The sequence below is a fragment of the Rattus rattus genome, chromosome 5, assembly GCF_011064425.1.
Source record: "Rattus rattus isolate New Zealand chromosome 5, Rrattus_CSIRO_v1, whole genome shotgun sequence".
NCBI lineage: Eukaryota > Metazoa > Chordata > Mammalia > Rodentia > Muridae > Rattus > Rattus rattus.
In genome coordinates, this window is record NC_046158.1 from 67938049 (window position 1) to 67965073 (window position 27025).

At 46.1% G+C, this 27025-nt stretch overlaps 1 protein-coding gene across 1 annotated transcript in view; it reads right to left on the reverse strand.

Annotated features, from left to right (window-relative positions):
- Positions 1-27025, reverse strand: part of Ext2 (exostosin glycosyltransferase 2) — a 134267-nt gene that overhangs the window by 70306 nt on the left and 36936 nt on the right. The window contains exon 7 of the mRNA XM_032903764.1: positions 25710-25803. Coding sequence (XP_032759655.1) covers positions 25710-25803 — 94 coding nt within the window. The remainder of the gene's footprint in view (positions 1-25709; positions 25804-27025) is intronic.

A 27025-nucleotide genomic window follows, 5' to 3' on the forward strand; every position in this document is an offset into this window, starting at 1 on the left:
GAAACAGGAGAGAGCATATGTCAGCAGCTCGACAGCACACCTAGAACAAAAAGAAGCAAATACACCCAGGAGGAGTAGAAGACAGGAAATAATCAAACTCGGGGCTGAAATCAACCAAGTAGAAACGAAAAGGACCATAGAAAGAATCAACAGAACCAAAAGTTTGAGAAAATCAACAAGATAGATAAACTCTTAGCTAGACTAACCAGAGGTCACAGAGAGTATATCCAAATTAAGAAAAACAGAAATGAAAAGGGAGACATAACGACAGAATCTGAAGAAATTTAAAAAATCATTAGACCCTACCACAAAAGCCTATATTCAACAAAACTAGAAAATCTGGAGGAAATGGACAATTTTCTAGACAGATACCAGGTACCAAAGTTAAATCAGGAACAAATAAACCATTTAAACAACCCCATAACTCCTAAAGAAATAGAAGCAGTTATTAAAAGTCTCCCAACCAAAAAGAGCCCAGGACCACATAGGTTTAGTGCAGAATTCTACCAGACCTTCATAGAAGACCTTATACCAATACTGTCCAAACTATTCCACAAAATAGAAACAGACAGAGCGCTACCCAATTCCTTCTATGAAGCCACAATTACTCTTATACCAAACCACACAAAGACACAACAAAGAAAGAGAATTTCAGACCAATTTCCCTTATGAATATTGACGCAAAAATATTCAATAAAATTCTTGCAAACTGAATCCAAGAACACATCAAAATGATCATCCATCATGATCAAGTAGGCTTCATCCCAGGGATGCAGGGATGGTTTAATATATGAAAATCCATCAATGTAATCCACTATATAAACAAGCTCAAAGATAAGAACCACATGATCATTTCATTAGATCCTGAGAAAGCATTTGACAAAATTTAACACCCCTTCATGATAAAAGTCCTGGAAAGAACAGGAATTCAAGGTCCATACCTAAACATGGTAAAAGCCATATACAGCAAACCAGTAGCTAATATTAAACTAAATAGAAAGAAACTTGAAGCAATCCCACTAAAATCAGGGACTAGACAAGGCCACCCACTCTCTCCCTACTTATTCAATATAGTACTCGAAGTCCTAGCCAGAGCAATCATACAGCAAAAGGAGGTTAAAGGGATACAAATTGGAAGGGAAGAAATCAAAATATCACCACTTGCAGATGATATGATAGTGTACTTAAGTGACCCCAAAAGTTCCACCGGAGAACTACTTAACCTGATAAACAACTTCAGCAAAGTGCCGGGGTATAAAATTAACTCAAACAAATCAGTCATCTTCCTCTACTCAAAGGATAAACAGGCTGAGAAAGAAATTAGGGAAATGACACCCTTCACGATAGTCTCAAATAATATAAAATATCTTGGTGTGAGTTTAACCAAGCAAGTGAAAGATCTGTATGACAAGAACTCGAAGTCTCTGAAGAAAGAAAATGAGGAAGATCTCAGAAGATGGAAAGATCTCCCATGCTCATGGATTGGCAAGATTAATATAGTAAAGATGGCCATTTTGCCAAAAGCAATCAAAATTCCTACTCAATTCTTTATAGAGATAGAAAAAGCAATTTGCAAATTCATTTGGAATAACAAAAAACCCAGGATAGCAAAAACTATACTCAACAGTAAAAGAACTTCTGGGGGAATCACCATCCCTGACTTCAAGCAGTATTACAGAGCAATAGTGATAAAAACTGCATGGTTTTGGTACAGAGACAGGCAGATAGATTAGTGGAACAGAATTGAAGACCCAGAAATGAACCCACACACCTATGGTCACTTGATTTTTGACAAAGGAGCTAAAACCATCCAATGGAAAAAAGATAGCATTTTCAACAAATGGTGCTGGTTCAACTGGAGGTCAGCATGTAGAAGAATGCAAATCGATCCATTCTTATCACCCTGTACAAAGCTTAAGTCCAAGTGGATCAAGGACCTCCACATCAAACCAGATACACTCAAACTAATAGAAGAAAAAGTGGGGAAGAGTCTCAAATACATGGGCACTGGGGAAAATTTCCTGAACAAAACACCAATGGCTTATGCTCTAAGATCAAGAATCGACAAATGGGACCTCATAAAACTGCATAGCTTCTGTAAGGCAAAAGACACTGTCATTAGGACAAAACAGCAATCAACAGATTGGGAAAAGATCTTTACCAATCCTGCATCTGATAGAGGGCTAATAACCAAAATATACAAAGAACTCAAGAAGTTAGACCACAGGGAGACAAATAACCCTATTAAAAAATAGGGTACAGAGCTAAACAAAACATTCTCAGCTGAGGATTATTGAATGGCCAAAAAGCACCTAAAGAAAAATGTTCAACATCCTTGGTCATCAGGGAAATGCAAATCAAAACAACCCTGAAATTCCATCTCATATCAGTCAGAATGGCTAAGCTAAAAAACTCAGGTGATGCAGATGCTGGTGAGGATGTAGAGAAAGAGGAACACTCCTCCATTGTTGGTGGGATTGCAAACTGGTACAACCACTCTGGAAATCAGTCTGGAGGTTCCTCAGAAAATTGGACATTGAACTACCTGAGGACCCAGCTATACCTCTCCTGGGCATATACCCAAAAGATGCCCCAACGCACAACAAAGACACATGCTCCACTATGTTCATCGCAGCCTTATTTATAATAGCCAGAAGCTGGAAAGAACCCAGATGCCCTTCAACAGAGAAACGGGTACAGAAAATGTGGTACATCTACACAATGGAATACTTCTTAGCTATCAAAAACAATGACTTCATGAAATTCATAGGCAAATGGAATGAACTAGAAAATATCATCCTGAATGAGGTTACTCAATCACAGAAAAACACACTTGGTATGCACTCATTGATAAGTGGATATTAGCCAAAAAACTCAAATTACTCAAGATGCAATCCACAGACCACAGGAAGCGCAAGAAGAAAGATGACCAAAATGCAGATGCTCCCACTCCTTCTTAAAAGGGGAAAAAAAAATCCATAGGAGGGGATATGGAAGCAAAGTTTAGAGCAGCAATTCAAGGAACAGCCATTCAGAGCTTGCCCCACATGTGGCCCATATATATATACAGCCACCAAAACTAGGTAAGATTGATGACGCTAGAAAATGCATGCTGAAAGGGACCGGATATAGATCTCTCCTGAGAAACACATCCAGAGCACGTCCAATACAGAGGTCAATGCTAGCAGCAAAGCACTGATCTGAGAACAGGACCCCCCTTGGAGGGAATTAGAGGAAGGATTGAAAGAGCTGAAGGAGCTTGCAACCCCATAAGAAATGCCAACCAACCAGAGCTTCCAGGGACTAAACCACTACAGAAAGACTACACATGGACTGACCCAGGGCTCCAACTGCATATGTAGCAGAGAATAGCCTTGTTGAGGCACCAATGGAAGAGGAAGCCCTTGGTCCTGCCAAGGTTGGACCCCCAGGGCAGAGGACTATGGGGGGGCAGTAAGGGGGATGTATGGGGGGGGATACCCATATGGGGGAAGGGGAGGGTGTGGGGAGGGTATGGGGGCTTATGAACAAGAAACTGGGAAGGGGAATAACATTTGAAATGTAAGTAAAGAAATATATCTATAAAAAATTTTTTAAAAAAAGACTTACCTGGCATTCAAAATCCCTTCTATCTGTCTGCCCAAATATGGCCCTAAGTCATATCACAGACACACACTCACATGCATGCACACATTCTGTCCCACGGACTCAAGATAATTACTTTCTTTGGGAGTCCTTCTTCCTTTTAAATATTGTCTGCTTTCTCTTTCATCTTCCCAAATCCTCTCTGAGGGACTACCAGCTTCCAAACCAGCATTTAAGGAGCTTAGACACCTCTACTCTGTCCTCACACAAGTAAAATCTTGAACAAACTTTAAAAAAAAAATCAACGTTTTTTTCTATCCTCCAGGCAAATGAGGTGCCAGGACAGCCACCTCCCCCAAACTGAAGACAACAATATATGGAAACAGAGCCCCAGTGTGCTGTACAGAACCTTCTGCAGTTCAGTGCCAATGGGAGAGCTGAGCTGAGTGACAGCTATCTGCAGAAACACAGCTACAGAGTTCTGCACTTGTGAGTCTTACTAATCTCTGATGTCTGCTGAGTCTCACAGTGAACATCAGAGACCCCTTGGGGCTTCTGGGCAGGAGCAGGGAGCGTGTCCTAGCTTCATTTCTGTTGCCTTGATAGAATAACTTGACAGAAGCAATGCAGGGGAGGAAAAGGTTATTTGCACTAACATTTTGTTTTTGAGTCTCTTACAGACCTGGAGCTGGCTGAGAAAGCTACCTAGTAAATCCCAGGAATGCCACGTCTTGCTGTCACACCTGGGTTCTGGAACTCTGACTGAGGTCCTCATGCTTGCATAGTGAGCACTGCTGACTGAGACATCTTCCCGCCCTCCATTACTTCTCCTGTGCTGTCTACTTTGGCCATTAGGGACTTTATCGTATCATTCAATGTTATTTTAAATTACAGTTCTGATACTTCCATCGTCCCTCCCATGCCCAATTCTGTCATGAATGTTTTTCAGTCTCTTCCACCATTTTTGTCTTTTGAAGGCTTTACACACTTGTTGTGGTCCAGCCATGGTGATCTGAGGGAGAAGAACTCAGGATAGGCCTGTGGTAACAAGACGTGGGGCAGGGGGAGTGTTCTCTGAGCCTCCATCCACATCTTAGTTCCCTAAGACCGGGGTTCTGCACACGTGAGTGGAGAGGTTGAGCTGAGCAGAGGCAAACGAACAAGCGAGCGAGTGGTCATTTCCTGCTCTCTGCTCTGGCCAGTCTGTTGGAGGCAGAGAACCCAGTGATGCATCTGGTTATACATGCATATGGATATCCTGATGTATAAGCTTATTTTAAAAATGGCATCAGGGAGGGGATGTGGAGTGCTTGTTCTTTAAGGATCTGTGCTCTGTGCGTTATGGTGCACGGTTATTTAAAAACACACCCTGAAGAGCAAACCAGAGTTAAGAACAACAAACAAGCAAATCACAGCTAATGTGACAGCATAAAAAGTTACACTGAAACCCCAAAAGAAAAGGTGGGGCTGTGGCTGAGGGCCTGGGCTGCTGCAGGCCCCAGCACTTGGTTCTCAGCATTCACACTGGTCAGCTCACAGATGCATGTAAGACCAGCACAGGGAATCCAATGTTCTCTTCTGGTCTCCTTGGTACCTGTGTGTGTTTAAATAAAACTCCAAAGGCAAAAGAGAAGAAGGAAAATAAAAATGATATCAAACAAACCCAGAAACAGAACAGACATCTATGGTCTTTAGTTTCTAGAGAAAATGTCACATGGTTGGAGTCATGTAGTACTGAACTCTATAATTCTATTCACATGAGACCTGGAAAGACAAATAAAAATACTGATGGTTGTCACTGGCTATCAGAGACTGTGAACAAAGCTATGGGGGAGAAGTGGTGGTGGTGGTGGGGTGTGTGTGTGTGTGTGTGTATGTGTGTGTGTGTGTGTATGTGTTAATTGACAGGAAAAAGGCATAAGGGAATTTCTGGGGATAGTGAAAATATTCTATTATCTTTGTTATGATGGCACAACACTATATATTTATCAAGACTTATGGCGATTCATATTTTATGGGAGTGAATTTAGTTTATTAAGTTGCAACTTTAATAAAATGTATATAAGGAAAAGAAATGAAACAATAACAACAGGAACAAAACGGAATGAAGCACAGTCAGCCATCTCTCCCGACCGGTGTAGGCAGGACAAGGAAGAGGCTCTAAGTCAACATGGGGCGGAGGAGTGCACGACCATGACCCCCAGCTAAGGCAATACTGAGAGTTGGCGGTTGCTCAGAGAGGGAGGGTTAATTCTCTTTTATTACATTTTTTACAAGTTTTATTGATTGATCAATCCATCAATCGATCAATTAACTGATTGATTGATTTGAGGCAGGGTCTCACTGTATAGCCAGCCATGGCTGGCCTAGAACCTGCTATGCAGAATAGGCTGACTAGAACTCACAGAGATCTACCTGCCTATGCTTCCCCAGTACTGGGATTAAAGGTGTGCACCACCACAGCAGTCGAGGACAGATGATTTTAGCTCGGTGATTTGGTAATGATCATGATTTGGCAATGGTTATTCAAATCTATATGATGGGCAGTCAAGGCTGAGGCCTGGCTAAACTTCAGACTCTTCGAGAGGGTGCTTTCCTAGAGTATGCTGTGTGGGTGAGGAGTGCCTGCTGGGATTGGGGTGCTGGAGTGGGAGAGGCTGTTAATAAGGAAAGGCTATATGGGAACTCTATATGTTCTACTCAACTGTGTTATGAACCTAAAACTGCTCTAAAAGAAACATAATTTAAAGAGAAAAAGCTATCCATACTTTGAGGTTCACATCTTCCCTGAAAGCATCCCGAGGCTCTCCGACACTTCATTGTCTGCAAACCTCAGCACCTGCTCTGTCCCCTGTGACCTCAGGGGAGAACAAGATAAGCTGTAGGGACTGATACTGGCAGCAGGCGCACAGTGCAAATAAACTTTGCCAGCCCTGCACAGACGCAGGCTTCTGAGAAAGGGCCATGCTTTTAAGGTGGGGGATTCCCTTGGTTCTCAAAGCTTCTGTACGCTGGAGCCCCAAACTTCCCTTGGAGCAAAGCCCCAAGTTCCAGGAAACTGGAACAGAAGCAGGAGATAGAATTTTAACCTTAACACTACAACTATCTCTCCCCGGCAACAGCAGAGGACGAACCAGGCCCCATGGCAATGACTATTTTAAGAGACCCTGTTGCTCCAGAGAACAGCTGAGAACCATTTTAATGCAGGCGCAGCTGAGGGCAGGACTCAAGGGACCACACCTTGCTAACCAAATACTTTGCTCTCCTAGGAGCCGATATACAACATGGAGCCTTTGCTCTGATGGCCAGGCTAGCTTTGAACTTAACATCCTCCTGCCTCAGCCAATCAAGTTCTGGAATATAGGTAGGTAAGCACCACATGCAGCCAGTAATTCTTGCTATGAATCAGTTTCTCTTAGGATTTGATCTCACATTTCTTACCTTGCATTTCTATAACCCTGAACGTACGTTAGAGTTTAGAATCCCTTCTGGGCATCTGCTGCGACTGTGCTGCCCCTCTCTCCTTCTCTTTCTTTTTTCTTGTTTTGTGGGTATTTGTGCACATGCATGTGAGAACTCATCCACACGTGTGCATTCCAGGCCATGACCTTAGCATGTCTTCTTCAAGCACCTCTCTATCTGACCCTTTCAGACAGGGTTTCTTACTGAAGCTACAGCTTGTCATTTTGGCTAGGTCAGCTGGCCAGCGAGCCCCGAGTTTCCTCTTGGATCCATACCCTGAGCAGTGAGGCAAAGCTGCATGCATGGCTTTTACTTGGGCACTGGGGTCCAAACTCAGGTTCTCATGCTCACTTATACCAGAGCCATTGAACCATCGATGCAAACCATCCTGCCGTTCAACATTATTAATAGTCTACCAAGTTGGCACACAGGTAGTGAAAAAATATTAAACCAACACAGTTACAATCACACGGCCTATTAAATAATCCCCCATTTTCTCCTTCCCACCCTTCCTGGGAATCATGTTTGTCCATACCTTCCTCTCAGGTGCCAGAGCGTGTTACTTTAACTCCAGCCCCAGCCCTTCTGTTAGCTGTCTCTGAACCCCACCCCTCCTTGAATCCATGTTCCTGGTGCTGAATGAACATTACTGTCAGCCCATGTCTCCCTAGCACAGTCCAGAGAGTTCCTAAAGTGTCTCAGTGTCAGCGCACCCCACCTCATATGACATACCACACAGCTTCCCTTTGTGTCACTGAATTTTCTAGAAGTTCAAGATCTTATCCTTTAACCCAAAGCTCTGGGTCACCCTGAGGTCAGAAGGCAGGAAGAACATGGTTGGTATTCAAATTCTGCCCTCAAACGATTGGCTGTGAAATCCCCAAAGGCTCATATATAGACACATGTCATCCATTCGGAAGCAAAGTGTCCCTTTCTTTTATCTCCAGTCTCACTGTATATAAATTATATTTATGGTGGGTGATTAAAGAATTAACATTCAGCCTACATAGTTCATTTAATGTTGCTTATATGTGTTTACAACTGGGAGAGAGAGAGAGAGAGAGAGAGAGAGAGAGAGAGAGGGAGGGAGGAGTTGGGAAGAGGACACGGAGGTGCTGGAGGGGAAAGAACTTAGGTAAATGAAAAAACTTCATACAGTACCATGTATGAAGTTCTAAAAAAAATTAAATATAGCTAATAAAAATGAATTAATATACAGTAACTCCTTCAGAGAAAACACTCCAGTACACCCTCCTTAGACATCACAAACAAGTGTGAAAGTCTGAACAGTAACACCCACAGGAGTAGTCACTGGCACTGCAATAGTGGCTTGGTGAGTTCACGAGTTTTCAATTAGGGTGTTTTTCAGGGGTCAGTATACGTTTACAAGCTCTTTACAAGTTCACATGGCTTTGGATTACATGGCTGATTCCCAGAAAGGAACTGCAAGCCTAGTTTTCAGAAAAAGAGCTAGAACATAGGCAAACGGAGGTGAGTGCGAAATGGGATGCCTCACACCTTTCGCTACATCATAAAATAGAATTCAGAAAAGAAGTAAATTAACGATTAGAGAGAAAACAGAAAAACCTGGTGCAGGCCAGCAGCCTCTAGGCACAGCAGCACTCCATGTCCCAAAGGCACGTGTCCCCCGTGGAGTGTGACAAGCAAGCTCAGCTCTGCTCTGGGTGAGGCTGGCAGCATCCATCAGCATCCTCACCCCAGCACTGGCCCTGCAGACCAGGCTGCCCGAGAGCGCGTAGGTGTTTGCCTGTTTTACTCCTTGGCTCATGCCCAGCACTCAGAAGTGTTCTGGGACTGGAATGGGGTAGCAGGTGGGGGGTCAGGAAACACCTGTCGGTTAATGAGGCACTTGTTATGCAGAAGGCACCATTTTAAGTGCTTTACCTGTATTCATTCATTTAATCCTCACAGCTCAAGGAATTACTCCTGTTTTATGATGAGAAAATTGAGGCACTGACAAGTTCATGGGGGTTACTGGTCCAGCTTTTCCCTGACTTAAGATTTAACCCAAGGAACACAGAAGTGTGTGCTGAGCTAGGCTCCCACTGAGCTCACTAGAGGGATCAAACAGCAGCTGAAAATTCTACAGTCTACAAAGTCCAAGTCCTTGAGAAGCCTCCTTTTCCCAAATGAGGAGGCCATTTATGATCTGGCCCAGCAGAGGGCATGGGCTGCTATAAGTCTAGGAGCAAGGATGAAAGATCTTCCTGAGAATGACCCCAACCAAGAGGTTTCAAAACTCAGAGACTGGGGCTTTCAGAAACACAGTATTCTCTTTGATTCTGGTAGAACTGTTCTGCTCATTCTAATACAGTCAGGAGCCAGCTCTCACTAGTATATAAAAGCAGAAGGAATCTGGAGGCATCTGAAGGCACAGGACTTGTGCAGGGTGACACACTGGGACCCCAGGAAAGGTCCAGGCTGGTGGCCACAGTGAGCTTGAGCTACAGTGAGATCCTATCTCAAACAATCACAAAGCAAAAAGGAGGAGGGGGAGGAGGGGAGGAAGGGGAGGGGGGAGGAAGGAGGAGAAGGAGGAGGAGGAAGGAGGAGGAGGAAGGAGAAGGAAAGAGGAGGAGGAGGAAGAGGAGAAGAAGAAGAAGAAGAAGAAGAAGAAGAAGAAGAAGAAGAAGAAGAAGAAGAAGAAGAAGAAGAAGAGGAAGAGGAGGAGGAAGAGGAAGAGGAGGAGGATGTATATACTTTTTGCCACATGCCACATGGTGTTTCCCAGCTCTCTTGGGAAGCTGTGATAGGATTGCAGTAGGTTCAAGTCTTGTTCAAGGTATATTATGTATTTTTCCATCTACCCAGCTACCTCTGTCACTTCCCTGTGATCAGGAACCATGTTAGAAGACCCCACTAGAAAACACTGAGGACAGCTGGGCTGAGTCACCTCTTGAATTTTACAGTAGCCTGTCTGCATTTTCTGCACAGGGCAGTGAGGTACACCTTACTACTTCTTCCTGGTAAATTTACCCTTGTGAAGCATTATCCTTCCTGTCTCGATTCCTACTGCCTGTCCTTAGGAGATAGCAGGAATGTGTTAGGAAAACCACCTCAGGGTAGACCTCACAGTGAGGTCCTTCTCAATGGAGCCGCTAACCCACAACTATGGGCTTTGTTTGGCTCTTGTACCTGACACTGTCCAAGCTGAACTGTGTCTATTCCATAACCCTAGGAGATATGACTATGGAGAAAGAGCCCTTAGAAAAGTGAATGGGTCAAAATGAGCTGGGCAGGGGGTGTTGCTCCAATCTATCCTTACCAGAGAGAATTTGGACAGAGTGATGCATGACCTCATGGGACAGTTTGTGAAGAGGCACAGGGAGGGGGCCACCAGTGAGCAAGCAGCCTCGGAGAATCCAACACTGCTGTTTCATCGTGTACTTGAGCTGCCAGGCTGTGAAAAACACCTTGCTGGTGTCCAAGTCATCTGGCTTCCACTACTTTGCTGTGGCAGCCCTAGCTGACTAACTCAGACATGAGCGGAGAGCAAGCACATACACTGATAGACACCACACCCCCACGCCACCCTGAGAACAAAGACCTCAGCCTGTACAACTCACAGTTCAGAAGCTTCCTTAAACTAGGTATTTAAAAATTATTAAGATGATTTTCACAGTTCAAAAGGTGATTTTAAAAAAAAAGAATCATAGTGTTTCATAAATAAAACTTCACACTTTTAAATCACAGGCTTGCAATTCTGCCAATGCTTAGGCCACTTACTCAGCTTCTCTGGCCTGCTTGCTTTCTCTGTAGCAGAGAATGGCAGCTATCTCACTGAGGAGTGACCAGTTCAGAACTGACAGAAATACCACCCCACCCTTCCCTGAGTGAGAAGTGTGAGCTCAGAACCATACCCAAAACACTTCTCATGACCACAGAACGGCCAAGGGTCAAAGGCAAACACAGTGTAGTCTTCGTCCTGAACACAGACCCTGCCACACTGTCCTCTTCTTTCTAGATGACGATGTAATTATCAACAGTTTGGATTCTGGGAAAACGAAGGGCCTTACCGAGGTCCCTCCATCCAGGACTTCACCTAGGCTAAAGATATCACCAGCAGAAGATGGATTTTCTACTGAATATTTTTGGAATGACAAGTTTGGTTCTTTGCCAAAGATGGTAGGCTGAAATCCTCTAATGCCTATGTGTCCCCAGGGCTGCCTCTAAATAGCAAAGTTTTGACTCCTGTTCCTTGGGCAGGAGTCATACAGGGGTGGGAGGGAGAGGTGGGAAGGCAACCTCTGTTCTTTGTCCTCTTGCAAGATGGAGTTGTCCCTGAAAGTTGGGGGGCGCTGGGCTATCTTATGACCCTGGCTTGTTGGATATGAGGCGTCAGGACAAAGCATTGGAGTCCCGTGATCTTTGTAACATCAGTGACACTCCTGGACAGTGAGGGTGGCTTAGGAAATTGCCTGTTTCTGTGGTCTTCACAATTCTCTCAAAATAAATGCCTTGGGCAAAGTTGGGAGAAAATGGAGTAAGAGAGGGCTCTGTGATCACTCTTAGGAAATACCCCGGGGTAATGACCTCCCGTCCTGTGGGAAACAAGAAGGGGTAGAGGAGGAAAGGGGGAAGCCTGAGTCATGTTTCTTGACATGTGACAGACAGGTCCTGAAATAGAAAGCCATAGGTTTCCAGTCTCAGGGGTATCACCTTCAAATATGTCAACGTTCTTAGGGTGGATCAGTTTTCCCAACTGCTGAGGCCCTGCTGTGAGGTGAGGTCCTAAGCAAAACACAAGGCCTGACTGGGAGCCTTTGAGGAGGCAGGAGCCTTGAGGAGTTCAAAGGCAAGGCCGGCCAGTGGCCTGCACCTTCAAGAGCCACAGGGGTGAAAGGTTACTAAAGCAGGAGCCACTGACCAATAAAATTATGTTTGCCCAACTCTCTCAACAAAGAGACTAGAGACTGCATTCTGCCTGCTAAGATTTCGGAGTCATTCTGCCTCCAAATCCCACTGTTATCCAGGCCAGATAAGGAGCTTCTTCAGGGCCCAGCAGCTGACCAGCCTTCTCTCCCGGCTGGCTTCTTGAAAGAACTGAAAGGTGCATTGGAAACCTTTAATCAAGGTCTGTCATCAAAAATAAACAAATAAGACTACAACTTGGGTCAACCAGCTATAAAGGAATCTGCCTGGGGCGAGATTTCGAGTGTTTGCTATGCTAAAACCAGGAGAAAGAAAGCATGCGTTTGTTTAACTAGAGAAGGTAAATATAAAACAAGACTTATTCCAACCAGGCCCACTTGAAAGGCCTGCTCCTATTAATTAAAACACCACACACCACCACCACCACCACCACCACCACCACCACCACCACCACCACCACCACCACCACCACCACCACCAAGTGAACTGAGTCTGAAGACACGGCACAACCAAAGGCTCACTCACCCCCAAAACTACCGCACTGGCACAGGGCCCTTCCGTTAGGGAACATCTGCAGACAGTGGTAGGGGGTGCTCTTAGGCAGGTTCTTTTATTGATATGGACGTGAACTCAGGAGTCAGATGCTCTTACTGCCCTTTCTACTGTACATGCATTCCAATGAAAAGATAGAGAGAGAGTCATTGGTCTACCTGAGTAGAGTCCCAATCCTCTATGAACTGCTGCTAACTGCTGGAGAGCCAACCCCTGCTCCCTTTCTTCCATCTCTCAGCAGCGCTGGGGTTTCTTGCTCCTTTCTCGGAATGCCACTCAGCCACATAGCCCTCACCTGCAGCTCAGAGCCACGAGCAAAGTCAAGGAATTTCTAAAGTAATACCGTGCAAGCATCCAGGCCTAATCCAATTAGGCTAAAATTCACATTTGCCTCAATACAAATATGAACTTTAAAATCTTAAGAAGAAAATACTGTTCCTTCCAGTAAAAGCACTGGGCCTGAAAGGTGACCAGCAAACCAAGTCACCCTGTGTCCTTTCTCACTGTCCTTACTGCCGTGAACAGTAGCTAGTTTATGGTGCTGGGGAACTGAACCCATGACCCTGCACATTCAAGGTAAATGCACTCCCCTAAGCGGCATGCCAACCTGGAGGTCCATGTTTAAATGTAACAAACTAACCCTCAAGTGTCCATAAGAAAGAACACTACGTTGCCAGCAATGGTGTACAGAGAGCCACACTGTCACCACTCCTGAAGTCATTCAGTATTAGCAGACTTTAAATGACAATAAAGAAATAAATGCATGTAATCACTGCCTTATGCTCCAAAGACCCACAACCCAGCATCATAAGATGAATCATACTATTATAAAATTATAAATCACATCAGCCCCAAATAATTATGCAACTTCAAATTCTCTAAGCTCCTGAAAAGCTTAGGGAGGCAATTTATATCCAGATGTAAAGCTCGGTCTTAGCATTTGTAACAACAGACAGAAATCTTTTATTCCAACTGTTGTCAAAGATGGTAGCATATTAATCATGCACCGCGTTGTGTAAATAAACAAAACAGCTTATTTTATGAATCAGTTTAACTCTTACTGAAGAGTTGAAAACACTGTATAATGAAGTCATAAAGCCTACAATGACATTTTCCTATAAGGAGTTCTCAGAGATTTAATAAATAGTCTCACCCTGTGGGACACCAGCTCAAAGACTAAGACAATTCTTATGCGGGCAACAAATTAATGTTTAATACCTTCATTAAAGAGGCCACATCCTGAAGCCAGGCCTCATGTTGGGGACCCATTATGAGGGACTAAGCTGTGGTTAGCTTTAGACAAGGCTTTCTGCTGATGCCTAAGAAGGAATCAGCAGCCACTTGTTCCTCCCTGAACTCCTAGAAGGAAGGCTCAACCCCATATTTACAACGTCACACTTACATTATCCAGTGTGGTCAAAATTACAGTATAAGAGAGGGCTGGCGAGAATACACAGTGTTGAATGGCACTTGATGCACTTGCAGAGGACCTGAGTTTGTTCTTAGTGCCCACAGGGCAGCAGCTCACGACCGTCTGTGACTCTGTTCCTAGGGAATCCAATGCCTTCCCTGTCTGTCCAAGGCACCAGGCACTCACACGGTATGCAAACAGACATGCAGGCAAATTTTATATACATAAAATTTTAAAAGCATGGCACAAGATATTATATCCACTTCATTATCTTAAATTACAATTAGAATATCAATGTGTCAAATGGAAATAGTGAGAAGGTAATTCCACCATTTTGGAGTCTGAGACTCTCTGGCTTCATTGTCCTTCAGTGTTTGCCTATCACTACACTCCCTTTAGAAGGTGTAGGAATAGTAATGGGACCAGTGTTTACATTGTTGCTCAACTCTACATTACAGCTGCATGTCTCAGCCCAACTACCATACCACAAACGCTCCTTGCTTTTTGTCGCAACCTCAAGCTAAATGGCTGTTTTAAACTGAACATGCTTGCAAAACTACTAGAAAAAGGAAAAATAATGTCTATGACAGAAAGGGGTACAGAACATGTATATGTGTATGTGTATATGTATGTCCCCTGACTTTGCTTATCACCACCACGTCCCTCCTAAAACTATCAGCAGAGCAGGGGGACAGAGGACAACCCCCACACCCACACACACCCATGGCAAGGCTGGGAAACTGAGGGGGAGGAGGAGGGGGCTCAAAATGCCTGGAAAAGCATTCTGGGTGGGAGATGCCAAAGATTTTGAAGCTCCCATCAAGCCACTGGCCTCAGTCCAGGTAATGGCTTTTCCTTCCCTTCAGTTACTGGCCGAAGAGTTTTCCAGCAAAGAAAGGGAAAGTGGAAAGGTAAGGAAGGGGAGACTTCCAGTCTCTTCTCTGTGCAGGGAAGGGCAGAGGCTCAGCACTGATGGGCCTGGGGCTCCACAAAGCACTCTGGGAGGATTCTGAGGAGGGGGTCTAAAGGGCAGGGAAGCAGACTTAGCAAAGTCCCTTCAGCTTCAGTAACAGCAGAGCTGTGGACACACAGATGCAAGCTGGAGCTGGCCAGACGCTGCTTTTAGGAAAGAAACCACTGCCAGTCTGGCCATCCCACCCCACCCCACCCCACTCCACCCCACCCTCACCCCCACCCCATCCCCACCCCCCACCCCCAGGCTTGCGACTTCCTCCAGGAAGGCATGTTGCCAGGGAACAGTGTTTGTCAGCATGGGGTTAAAGACGGAAGTTCCTAGAAGGCCCTTTCCATCCCGGCTTCATCCTGAGTCTCTCCCTACCAACAGCAATAGTGAGGCTAGATCCACAAGGGTTAATGACCTGGCTAGCCCAGGCGCCCCCAAATCGCCACTGCACTGCCCAATCTCTTCTGCCTGGCAGTTTTCTTCAGTTTTAATATCAAAAATTTCACACGCCTGCTTGAGCTCCCGGACTCGGCAGAAAGGCCCATATAGCTGTCAGCAAACTGATAAGAATTTCCAAATGACTCCATTGGGCCTCTTTATAGAGAAGAGCCAAAGCAGCCCATAAAGCAAGAGGGCAGGGGCCACGGAGAGCAGCCCCTCACACGGCTGCGCCATGGCACTAAAATGAGCCTCAGATTTATGGGAGTGTTTTAGCCCCTGGCCTGAAGCATCTGGGGGCTGAGACTCGTCTCTGCTCTCCAGTGGGACTTCAACTGTGAGAGAGAAGGGGCCCGGAAAGGCGGCTGAGGGAGAGAAGGGAAAGCAGAAAGTAGAAAAAAAATCCCGCTCTAAAGCACACCCTCTACAGCTGATCTGCCCAAAGGCCCTGCCTGCTGGGCTCACACCCACTCCATCTAGGTCTTCACAGCTGTCCACTACCTACATGGTAATCTGGATTTTAATCTTCCTCTGATGGTTTACTTTGTTTTTAATGTTTTAGCACCCCACCAAAAGAATGAATAAAACTTATGACTTGGCAGAGAAGAGATGAGAAGATGAAGGGAAAATTCAGTAAGAAAAAAAAAATCATTTCACTGGCAAGGGGGAAAGTTATAACAGGGAATTAAAGCAAAAAGGCTGAGCAGGGAATCAGTGTTTACCTCCCTGTGAGCCCTGTGGATCCTGAGAGAAGAACAGAGGTGAACGCCTCCACGCCAAGACGGAGGGAGTTCACCCGAGCCCACAGGACTCCATTCTGTTTCAAGTTTCCAAGCCCAGAAGCAAATGCATAATCCATCCGCAGTGCACTAACTCACTGTGGTTCCTTGAGGGAGACCATGCTCCTTCCTAGGAGGCGCTTTCCCAAATTCAGATGCAGACCCCAGGGAGTTCCTGACTGACCACCAGCACGGAGCTGGGCCAGAACCACATGCTTTAAATACATGATCTCACTCAGCAGCGGATGAGACCTCTAGGCAGTCTTACCCAGCCAGGTTTACACGGGAACACTGAATCCTGGGGAGTTAACTGGCCCGTTACAGAGCTCATCCACAGGATCACAGACTCGAGCATCAAAATTCAGGTCTCTCCCACTCACAAACCGTGAGGTTCCCACTACCACATTTAAAAAACTTTTTTGACTAGGACATAGTCAAAACATACAAATATGCTTTCTATGGGAAGTTAAGACAGATTTTTAACTTTTTGCCCTAAGGATTGAGCACAGGGCCTTGTGTGTGTTAGATTCTACCGCTGAGCTATACACCAGCCCAACAACTCAAGACGGAAGCCAATGTTTCAGGAAATAATTACTTTCACCATATAACACTCTAATAGTTTCCTATTCTCTTTTTAAAAAAAGAAAGAAAGAAAGATCCAGTTGTGACCCACTGCATTGACCCCAGCTCACCACAGGCTGGAAAACACTGCTGTATATCACATAAAAACAAAAATCAAATACCCGACTAGACACCATGAGACTGGGTTCCAATGCTCTGGCTATAGATGTATCCTCAAGGTTAGAGGGGCCACAGGCCTTACAGTCATTGGTAAAGTCTGAGGAATGCCTGATAATGTCTAAGTTTTGACTTTTACAAACCTTTAACTACCTAGCCTCCTCTTCCTCACACACATCATTCCTCTCCAAGTATTTACCCCTTCCTCCTAACTCACCAGGAAGCGCTCTGCTGCTGGTCTCCTCCCAGCCAGGGATGCTTCTTTGGACTCCCACTTATCATCCAGATCTCCAGTAGAAGACAACAATGTCCCAGCCCATTCCCTCTTCTCTGGCATAGTACCCAGAGTTGAAGTCTCCTTTCTCCTGACCCGCTCTCCTCTGGGAGACACTTCTGGCGGCCTTCAGTGAAACTGGGTATGTAACACTCCTGACATATGATTTCTCATTACTACTGACATTTGCGCCAGTAACCTGAGGTCCCCTGTGAAAGAACAGGCTGCATTCCTGCATAGTGCCTCCTTTTAATCACCTTTAACAGGCCAACACATGCTAGGAACAAGGTCTGTGCTTAGGATAAGTCAGTAAAGCAACTGCTGCAGACATAAGGACCTGAGTTCAGATCTCCAGCACCCATGTAAGAGGTAATGCATGGTAGTACAGACCTGGAACCAGTGCTGGGGGTTGGGGGGAGGAGTGAGGGGCAACGTCAAGAGATCTCTGGGACTTGCTGGCCAGTGGAGCTAATTAGTGAGCACCGAGTTCATGAGAGACCCTGTTTCAGAAATGTAAGCGGGGAAGTGATATAAGAAATGTCAACTTCTGGCCTGCACACACATGTGCAGACACATGCTCATACAAACACAAAACACACACTACACGTGTGTACATGCATGTACACACACACACACATACATACACATGCACATGCTATGTATGAATTCACTGGACAGTTGAGTAAATTTCTGTAGAAAATCCAAGCACTGAACAGACGCTGGTGTCACAGAAGACAAGACTAAGAGAGCTGTGCCACGACCCAGTTGTGCTTGCACACGGACAAGACATACCAAGGCTGCCAGAGAACACGGCTTTATGGTCTCTCCATCTGGACCTCGAGGATTTAAATCTCAGAAGCTATACCAAACAACTGCAAATCAGTCCAAATCTTAAAGACAGGAAAATTTATTTACAGGCCCCAGTGAACTATAAATCTGAGACAGTTCTATTAAAATGCTTTTCTTGGCTTCCCATCAGATACTTGGTAAAAGTCTTTTTCCAACAAGGTTCCTAATACCAAAGTTTCAAAAAAAAAAAAGTTTTAACATACACACAGAGCAATGTTCTCCCTTAAGATGCCGATTAAAGCAGTCCTTATTTACCCTGTTTAAACAACTGCGTGGACTGGTCCCTCACAGTGTGGGGTTATATACACGGAAAACTCAAACACAGAATACACAGTACTACTGCAAAAACATGCATTGAAAATCTCCCCCAAGTGGTAACCCTCAGCCAGGCTCTCCTACCGGCCACAGGGCCTCTGGGTATCAGAACTCACTTCTCCTTTCAAAGGAAGAATTCCAGCCCAGAAAGTGTTCCCTCTGAGGGGAAGCAGCACAGTAGCATTTTTCTTCTCTGGTGGTGCTAGGGTCTAAAATCAGGACCCCTGCATGTGGGGTAAGGGTTCTACCACTGAGCTGCTCTGCCAGCCCCATACTTTCTAAGAGCAAGCTTCAAAGCCAAGTTGAAGAAGAAGACAGCAGAGTAGCTTACCAGAATTAAAGAAAAATCATTTTGTGTGTGTTTGCATGTGTGTGGGCTTCCGAGAATATAATATATTAACTTACTACATGGATGCGTGTGCATGTGAGAATGTTAGTGTGTTTAGTATAATTCTGAGTATAGTCCTCTAATTTATTTAGTCCGTGTATGTGTGTGGATTTCCAAGAGTATACACGTGAACATGTGCAAGTGTGTACATAGTTCCAAAAGTATAATCTAATTTATTTCTTATATGTATATTTGTGTGCGAGTATGTATAATCCCAAAAGTATAATTCACCAATTTATTTATTATATGTGTACGTGTGTGTTGAGTGTGTGTAAAGTTCTAAGACTGTAATTTACCTGTTAATTGTGTATGCATGTGTGAATGTGTACATGCACGTGTGTGACACTGCTGCTGTTTGGAGGTCAGAGGACAGCATGTAGGAATTGGTGCCCTCCTCCACCACATAGATTCTATGTGAACTAAGGTTCAATCCCTAGGTCAGGCTTGTGCAAAGGTCACACAAGCTATCTGTGCCATCTCAGGCCCTCGACTTCGTAAATAAAATAGTATCCATTTCACAGTTGGGGAGAGGGGGAGGAATCACATGAATTACAGCACTGATCCCGGAAATCGGTCGCGACACCCTTTCTTCCTAATGTATTTCCAGGAGCGTCCAGCTTGAACTGTCTCAAACAACCTCTTTGGGAAGGAAGCAAGGTGAGGTGATGGGAAGTCAGCCTGACTGGCTGGGAATTTGACCCGATCTCACCCACAGCCCAGGCCAAATGGCCCTGGTGTCTGAGCGCATTTGTGGCAGAACACTGTGTGCCCTGCCGGCCTTGGGCTGCGTGGTCTTTGGAAGATTACTGAATGTAAAGAGCTGACTCTTCTAATAGCCTATCTCCCTCCCGTGGAAAGAATCTGCTTTGTAAACTGGGGTTGCTGGGGTGGGGGTGATAGGCAGACTGCCATATAACCTTAGGGACAAGACAGTTAGGTTGGCAGCACAAGGGATCCTCGGATAACACAGTCTGGGTGACTGAGGTGTCTAGACACATGAAGGAACTGCAGAACACTTTCAAAACGGAAAGCTTATGGGGCTGGAACAATGGTTCAGCAGTTAATTCCCTGCACCCACATGGCGGCTCACAGCGGTCGGTAACTCCATTTCTAGGGGATCTGGCACCAGGCATTCAGGTGGCTGACATAATATGCAAGCAAACCCTTCCGTGCATAAAATAAAAAACAAACGAAAAAGGAAAACAGTCCAGAAAATCTTGTAAGACATGGATGAACCAATATTTTTTTTAAAATTATATATGCTTACTACATTAAACTTTAAAGACTTGAGGGGGAATGGTATATGCATTGATACTAAGACTGGGAACGCAGGCCATGAAGAACAAAATAAAGGCACTGAGTCCTGAAGAACTGCACCATCTGTCCAGACCCGCTGTAGGGAAGGAAGCCGACAGCACTTCTGGGCTCTGTCTGCTCTGCTGAGAGTTCTGACCCATCTCAGACTCAAAGAGCTTGTGTGTCATTGTCCTCCCTTCAACGCTGTGGCCTCAGAACAGCTGTGGCTATGGAAACCAAATCCTGGAGTACAGTGCATTCTATACAAACAAGGCAAACAAGAGTGCCCTCGAGGTGGCTCGCCCACACATGAAGCACGTGGCCGTGAGTCCGGATGGGCACAGCTCCCCTGCCCTGTGGCCTCTCTGGCTCAATCTGGACCCCTTGTTAGATAGGTAGAGATGCTGACGCCTGGGCTCACTTGCTACGCAGTGGTCTGTCTTTTCCCCAGTCAGATCCCGACATCCCCAAGTCATCTCTGTAGCACATCCATGTGCAGCCACATCTACTAGGCGGCCGCACACGACCCTGAGATGCATCAGAGCAGAAACTCGCAGCTTCGGTTTTCCTGAGTGCTGGCGACCAGAGAGAAGACAAGATGTTCAAGGCCCTGGCACCTCAAAGGCCTCTGGTCAGCTGAGTACAAAGGAGAGTTCAAAGGCGAGGCAGGCTCCCCACTGCCACCTCCTAGTGTTGCTAGGGTTAGAGGTCACTGTGGTGGAGCCACTGACCAATAAAACGGTGTTTGGAAACTCTGCTCAACAGATAAACCAGGGGTCTACTTACACCTTTCCCCCTTCACATAAAATTTCTAACTAGCCAGTCCAGCATCTCCCAGCCTTTTGAGACAGGAGACTGCATGCTTTCTCTTGTGATTCAAGGGAGGCTCGGGATGAATGTGCCATTTGACTGTAGAAAAACATTTACCTGCAAATTTCCTCCTGCCCTTGAACAAAACAAAGCTCATCCCTAAGCCCCACTCAGAGGCTGTCTGCCAGCCAGGCTGCCTGGGCAACTGCTCCTGAGCAACGCCTGTCCGTCCATCTGAGCTTAGTGTACTCTAGAACTTGGACGCCATCTTCCCAAACAGCTCTGCGGGGAAACACTGCATCCCGAGATAACTTTGCCATTGTAGCAAGAGTCACAAATCCTTTCTGGGGCCCATAATCTCTCCCTGAAAATAATTAGGGCTTCAGTAAATTAACTAGTTAATCAGCATAGGGTACAATAAAGTCTAAGTGAGAACCAGCTCACACCCACTAACTGAGGAGATGGCTCCCGAAAGCTGTGCAAGGCACAGCGAGACTTCCAATGCTGTGCTGTTCACACTGCTCTCAGAGAGTTTTCAGAATTATCTATTGGAGACACTTTTCTTTGATGGTCTTCTTCATAACTCCTGACTTCCTCACAGCTTTGGCTCAGTTAAGGTTCTAGCCCTATCTGTAGGTATAACTCCCTCCATAACCCTCTCCTTTAGGCCAACAGTAACAGTGAGAATGATAATGAGTGCATAACATTCAGATCACAGCCTTTCTTTTATATTTATATTTAGTTAGTTTTAATGCCCCCCCCCACCTCAGTGAGTGTGTGCGTGCCTTGAGTGCTGTCCCATGCTGGTAAAGCAAATGCCTGCATTGTCACTTGAACAAAATGGTCTCCAGAGAACAGCAGTGAGGACTGTGTCCCTTGAGAAGCAAGCAGTTCCTGGCACCGGGGATTTCTCACAGATTTAATCCATGGCAGGAAAATTAGTCACTTAAAAGTAGATGGAGACCCCTGCTGGCGACAACTGTTCCTGCACCTTGTTAAGCTCTTGCTCTAATTCTCTTAGGATGATGTCAGGCCCTGGTGTCAGTTCATACTGACCCCTCACCTGGCAGGGAGGTAGGAGGCCCAGTGATTGCAACTGGTTTTCTTCAAAAAGCATATGCCTAGATTACAAAACAACCTGACTCTGAGCTCCCAGGGAAGGTTCACTTAGGTGTGTGAGTAGTTTCAACACTCCAGCCAGGGTGAAGCTCAACTGAGGGATGTAAACAGAAGGCAAAGGCAGCGTGTGCAGTTACAGAGCAGTGCACACCTTGGTGGGTCTCCCAAAGACCCATACGTAAAGGCTCTGTCCTCAGATGGTGGCGGTGGAGAGCACCCTGGACTTTAAGGGGTGAAGTATGAGGGGTACTCAGGGTGGGCGTGCCCTGGAAGGATGCCGGGGGGCTTGACAGTTCCCATCTTGCTCTCTCATGATCACTCACCATCACATGTCCCTTCCATTAACATGGCAGGCCAAACCAGTGAGCTGACAGACATCACATGTGGGCCTCCAGATTCTTTTCTTTCTAAGCTCCAGTACTTCTTTATAGTGCCATATAGTGAGAGGTGAGTGAGAGGTGACATATCATCAAAGGCTCTCACCCAAGGATACCTTATGGCAATGACAGATGCTGGTAGCTCTGGTTTCTAGTCACAGTTCAATTTTGTCAGCCTTTACATGGAAATTAATTCAAGCGTGTTTACTTGGGACCAATCCAGTTCAGAAATGTGGAGTTAGGGGACAAAAGAGGCCACTTGGGGAACACAAACCCCGAGAAAGGCAGGCAGACTGATGGTTATCCTAGAGCACCTTGGACAGCTGGGGAGCAGCCCCAACTAAATGAAGACTGGTAAGCAGGGGAGTGAGAGCGGAGGCAGAGATGCCCCAGAGCTGGTGTGATGGGAGGTGCCCACCAGCGGAGGTCGGGGACCTTGTGACCTGAGCTATTCAGGAAGAGAAGAGATGACTCCTTAAATATCAGTGCTGGCTGGGAGGGTAATGTTCCTGCCAGAGACAAGACTTCATGGAGTTATTAAATGGCTGTTTAGAGCATGCCGGGTGAGTCAGCTAAGCCCTTCATTCCATAGATGATAAAATGAAAGCCCAGACCACTCAGTGCCTGAGATGGTCACACAATTAGTATGGATGGAGCCATGGCTCAGTGCAATCTTCAAACTCAATAACAAGGAGCAGCATGCTTTACGTGCCCTTGCTTCATTCCGTCTCAGCTGTCCCAGTGACACCACACCTGCCACTGACAACTGACTGGAAGTCAGGCTTGTCCCAGACTGACAGCTCCCACCCTGATCCTGCTGAGAAACCATGCCATTCTGTGGACTGTCAGGGGGTGCTCTGTTCCACAATGTAAGTGATCTCAGCATGGGGCTGGTAGGGCAGAAAGGAAGCTAAACAAAACCCACTCATCTCCCCAGGCCAAGCTTCTTCCTAACATTCCCACAGCAGAATCTTATGTGAGGTGCAATCTCATTTCATGGCTATTCTATAATTAATCTAGTAAACGAAGATACCATGGGCTAGGGTATGGAGGCAAATGCCTTCCATTCCAGCACACTGGAGGCAGAGGTGGGTGGATCTCTATGAGTCCCAGGTCAGTCTGGTCTACAGAGTGAGCTTCTATCTAAAACTTAAATAATTATTAAAAGAGACAAAAAGAACCAAACACCCAGGCTCTTCAGGGGCACTCTCCAATGCTATAGGTTCATGGTGAAGATCTGACAAGCTCTAGACAGAGTCTCAGATTCACAAAGCTCAGATGAGGTCAACAGCGAGTAATAGCAGGAAGTCCAGAACCTCTCAGCAAGCACAAGTGGGCTATGAGAAGCCAGTGGGGATGCTACCAGCATCCTGCAGTCTCTTCTCTCCCAGAATGGCACAAAGCTCTTCCAAAAGGCTTTCCAGGGCAGAGCCTGATCTAAGTGCAGGCTGCCATTTCACCCAGAAGATGCAGGCCAATCACTGTGTGAAAAGATGCTTAGTGTCACTTTCGCCTGCCTGTGTTAAAGGCCTGATCCCTGACTGGCAGTATGGAGGAGGGGAGTAAAGCTTCTAGAAAGGAAGGGAGGGGGTGGCTCAGGTCATGGGGATGCACCCTTGAAGGACATCATGGGGCTCTAGCCCTTTCCTCTCTTCACGCTGTACAAGAAGTGAAATGCTCTGCTCAGCTCTATATTCTGCTGTGGCCTGCTGTCCCTCTACCCAGCAACAAGTCCACCCAGTCATAGCCCAGAATCTGCTGAATATCAAGTCCAATCAACCCTTTCCTCCTTGTAATGTAATCATCTCCAATATTTGTCAGTGAATGAAAAATTACTAATACAGCACTGAAGTACAAAGGGTGGGACCAGGCACAGCCATTTTCCCTCTCCTAAATCCCTGGACACTGTAAAGCAGAGGGAGGCAGGGTACCAGGAGGGGCTGAGCAGAGAAAAGGTAGATGAACATCTGGGCAGTCTGAGAATACACTTAGGAAGCAGGTAGCTCTCCTACTTATCCCACAGCTGGGTGACTGTTTGCCTTCATCCAGAGAGTCTGCTCTCTGGCCACTTGGCCAAGAATAAGAAGCCAGGCTGAAAGTGTGGGCTGCAAGCGGAGGGCCTCCAGTTCTCTTCTCACTCATCTCCCTCGCCCAGGTATGTATGTGTGTGTTTATGTGTATGAGTGTATATGTATGTGTATGCAAGTGTGTGTGTCTGTGTGTATGTATGTGTTATGTGTGTGTATGCATGTATGTGTATGAGTGTGTGTGTCGGTGTGTGCCTGTAGAGTGTATGTGTATGTGTGAGTGTATGTATGTGTCTGTATGTGTCTGTGTGTGTATGTGTGTGTTTGTGTATGTATGTGTGAGTATGTGTGTGTTTGTGTATGTATGTGTATGTGTGAGTATGTGTGTGTGTGTTTATGTGTGTGTTATGTGTGTGGAGGCTAGAGGTCTACATCAGGTTTTTCCTTGATCCCTCCCTACCTTTATATATTTCTTTATTTGATACAAGGTCTCCCTTACCTTAAGCCTGCCACTAGAATGAGTCTCAGGGATGTGCCCGTGCCCACCTCACCAGCACTAAGGTTACAGGTATGTGTCACCAAGCCTGGCTTATTACACAAGTCCTAAGAATACAAACTCAGGTCCTCATGCTTGCACGACAAGCATTTCACTGACTGAGCCCTCCCTCTGTCCCATGTAGATAATTCTGAGAAAGATTAAAGCAGTAAAAATTCACACAAAGAAAGACAATCACAGCCCTGAGTTCAGGGCCACCGTTTAAATGTAAGTTGTTTGACAGTGAAGCCTGGTTAGGCTCCTTTAGGAGAGAGTCACGAGACAGAATGGGAACATGAATGGGAACCCATGAACGGGATGGTGGCGCTATCCAGGCAGCCAGAGAACTACTCGGAGAAGGGTCAAAGGAGGGAGGCAGACCCACGGTGAACAGGGAATAAGACCGTTTGTCACAAATGCTGTCTTCCTTAGGACACAGTCAAACAAACGTGCTGCCTTGCTTCCCTGGCTGTCTTGGTCACTGTTACCTGTTATCACTTGGCACCCTCAAGTCACAGCAGGGGTCCCCAGCACAGCCTGAAATCCATCATTAATCTAAACTAGTGGTTCTCAACCTATCTAACACTGTGACCCTTAATACAGTTCCTTGTTATGGTGACCACCAACCATAAAATTTTGTTGCTACTTCATAACTAATTTTGCTACTGTCATGAATAGTAACGTAAATATCTGATATCTGATATGTGATCCCCAAGGGGGCTATCCCCTGCAGGTTGAGAACCACTGACCTCAACGTTATTTGAAGCAACTGGCCTAATGATCCCTTTCTGAGAGCTGATACAACCATGCACTTGGTCAAAGGCCCTCTGTGTCCAAGCCACTGCTCCGGTACCCACTTCCCCTCCCCAGCCAGGTGTCTCAGCTTCGGCCTCTTACCTGTCTCTGCATCTCTTCAATCTGCCTCTGTGGGATGTTCTGCAGGATGCTGTACACATCTGACATCTTCTCCTCTGGAATGACCACAGATGCCCTGGAGACAATAGCACTGTTTACATGTGCACAGCCCTTTTCAGAAAGCAACACTTTATGCTGTCCTCTTTCCATCAGCCATGCTCTTTGTCTGCTCTGTGCTCTGTCCTCCCTGGCATCACTGTCACCAACCACGACAACTTCTGTTCTTCCACAGGGCCTTTGTATGTGAAATGCTGCCTCCTGGTCTACCTTCCTTACCCTTCTTAGTGCTTACGGAATTAACAATTACTTCCCCCAATTAGCTTCTACACAAAACCATCCGTTGATTCAGCATTTGCTTATGACAGACCTACTATGCACTGGGAACTGGCAATTCAACAGAGAATGTCAGAAGAAAGTGAGGGGTGAGCAGGGCATGAGAAGGCCTGTGGGAAGAGAGCTCTAGGCACCGGGCTAATGAGTGAAAGGCCAAGGAAGCATGGGGTTGGGCATGGTCCAGGAACAGCTAGCAAGGAGGCCCCTGTGGCTGCCACAGAGTAAACAGGATGGAGAAGAGTGAGCCAAGCAGAAAGGGGGAGGGTGGGTTGTAATGAGGCACACAGGGGACCTTGGAGGCCACGGAGGCCTCAGTGCTGAGCTGGGAAACCACTAGGAGGTGGAAGCACAGTCCTGAGAAGCCGATTAAGCTCCGACAGCCCATGCTGTCTATGGGGTCGGTAAGTGACAGGAAGCAGGCGCAGGAAGAAGAACTGAGCCCCTGCGGAGGTGGCGGAGCTCCATGGAGGCTGGGCCTTCCTCTACCCTGTGCCACATAGGATTCACTCACAGACTGGGAATAAGGAGAGAGAGAGGGAGACTGGCATGGACTTCCAGACGTGCAGTGTGCTGTGCAGAGGGTGTAACTGCACTTGCAAAAAACAGCTGTTAAGACCTGGCTCCCGCTCCTGCCCACTAGGTTAGTCCACCCACTGCTGTACTCAGAGCACTCAGTGCACGCATGGCCTGCACAGACAGGACTTCATGGATAAGTGATTTTAAGTGAATAAATGAGTAAACGATTTTTGCTACAGAGATGGGACAGAGGACCAAAAAGGATGAATTAATCTGCCATCATTTCAAAGCCAGACACTAATAGCTGGTTATCTGACATCAGACCCCTGATGCCTGAGTCCTCCTGCTGCTCACCCATAACTCAACACTGAAGCTGACCTTGATCTGAAGAAATCCTTTCACAGCTGCTACATCTACAAGGCTCTCACCAATGTCTCACCGTCCTAGCA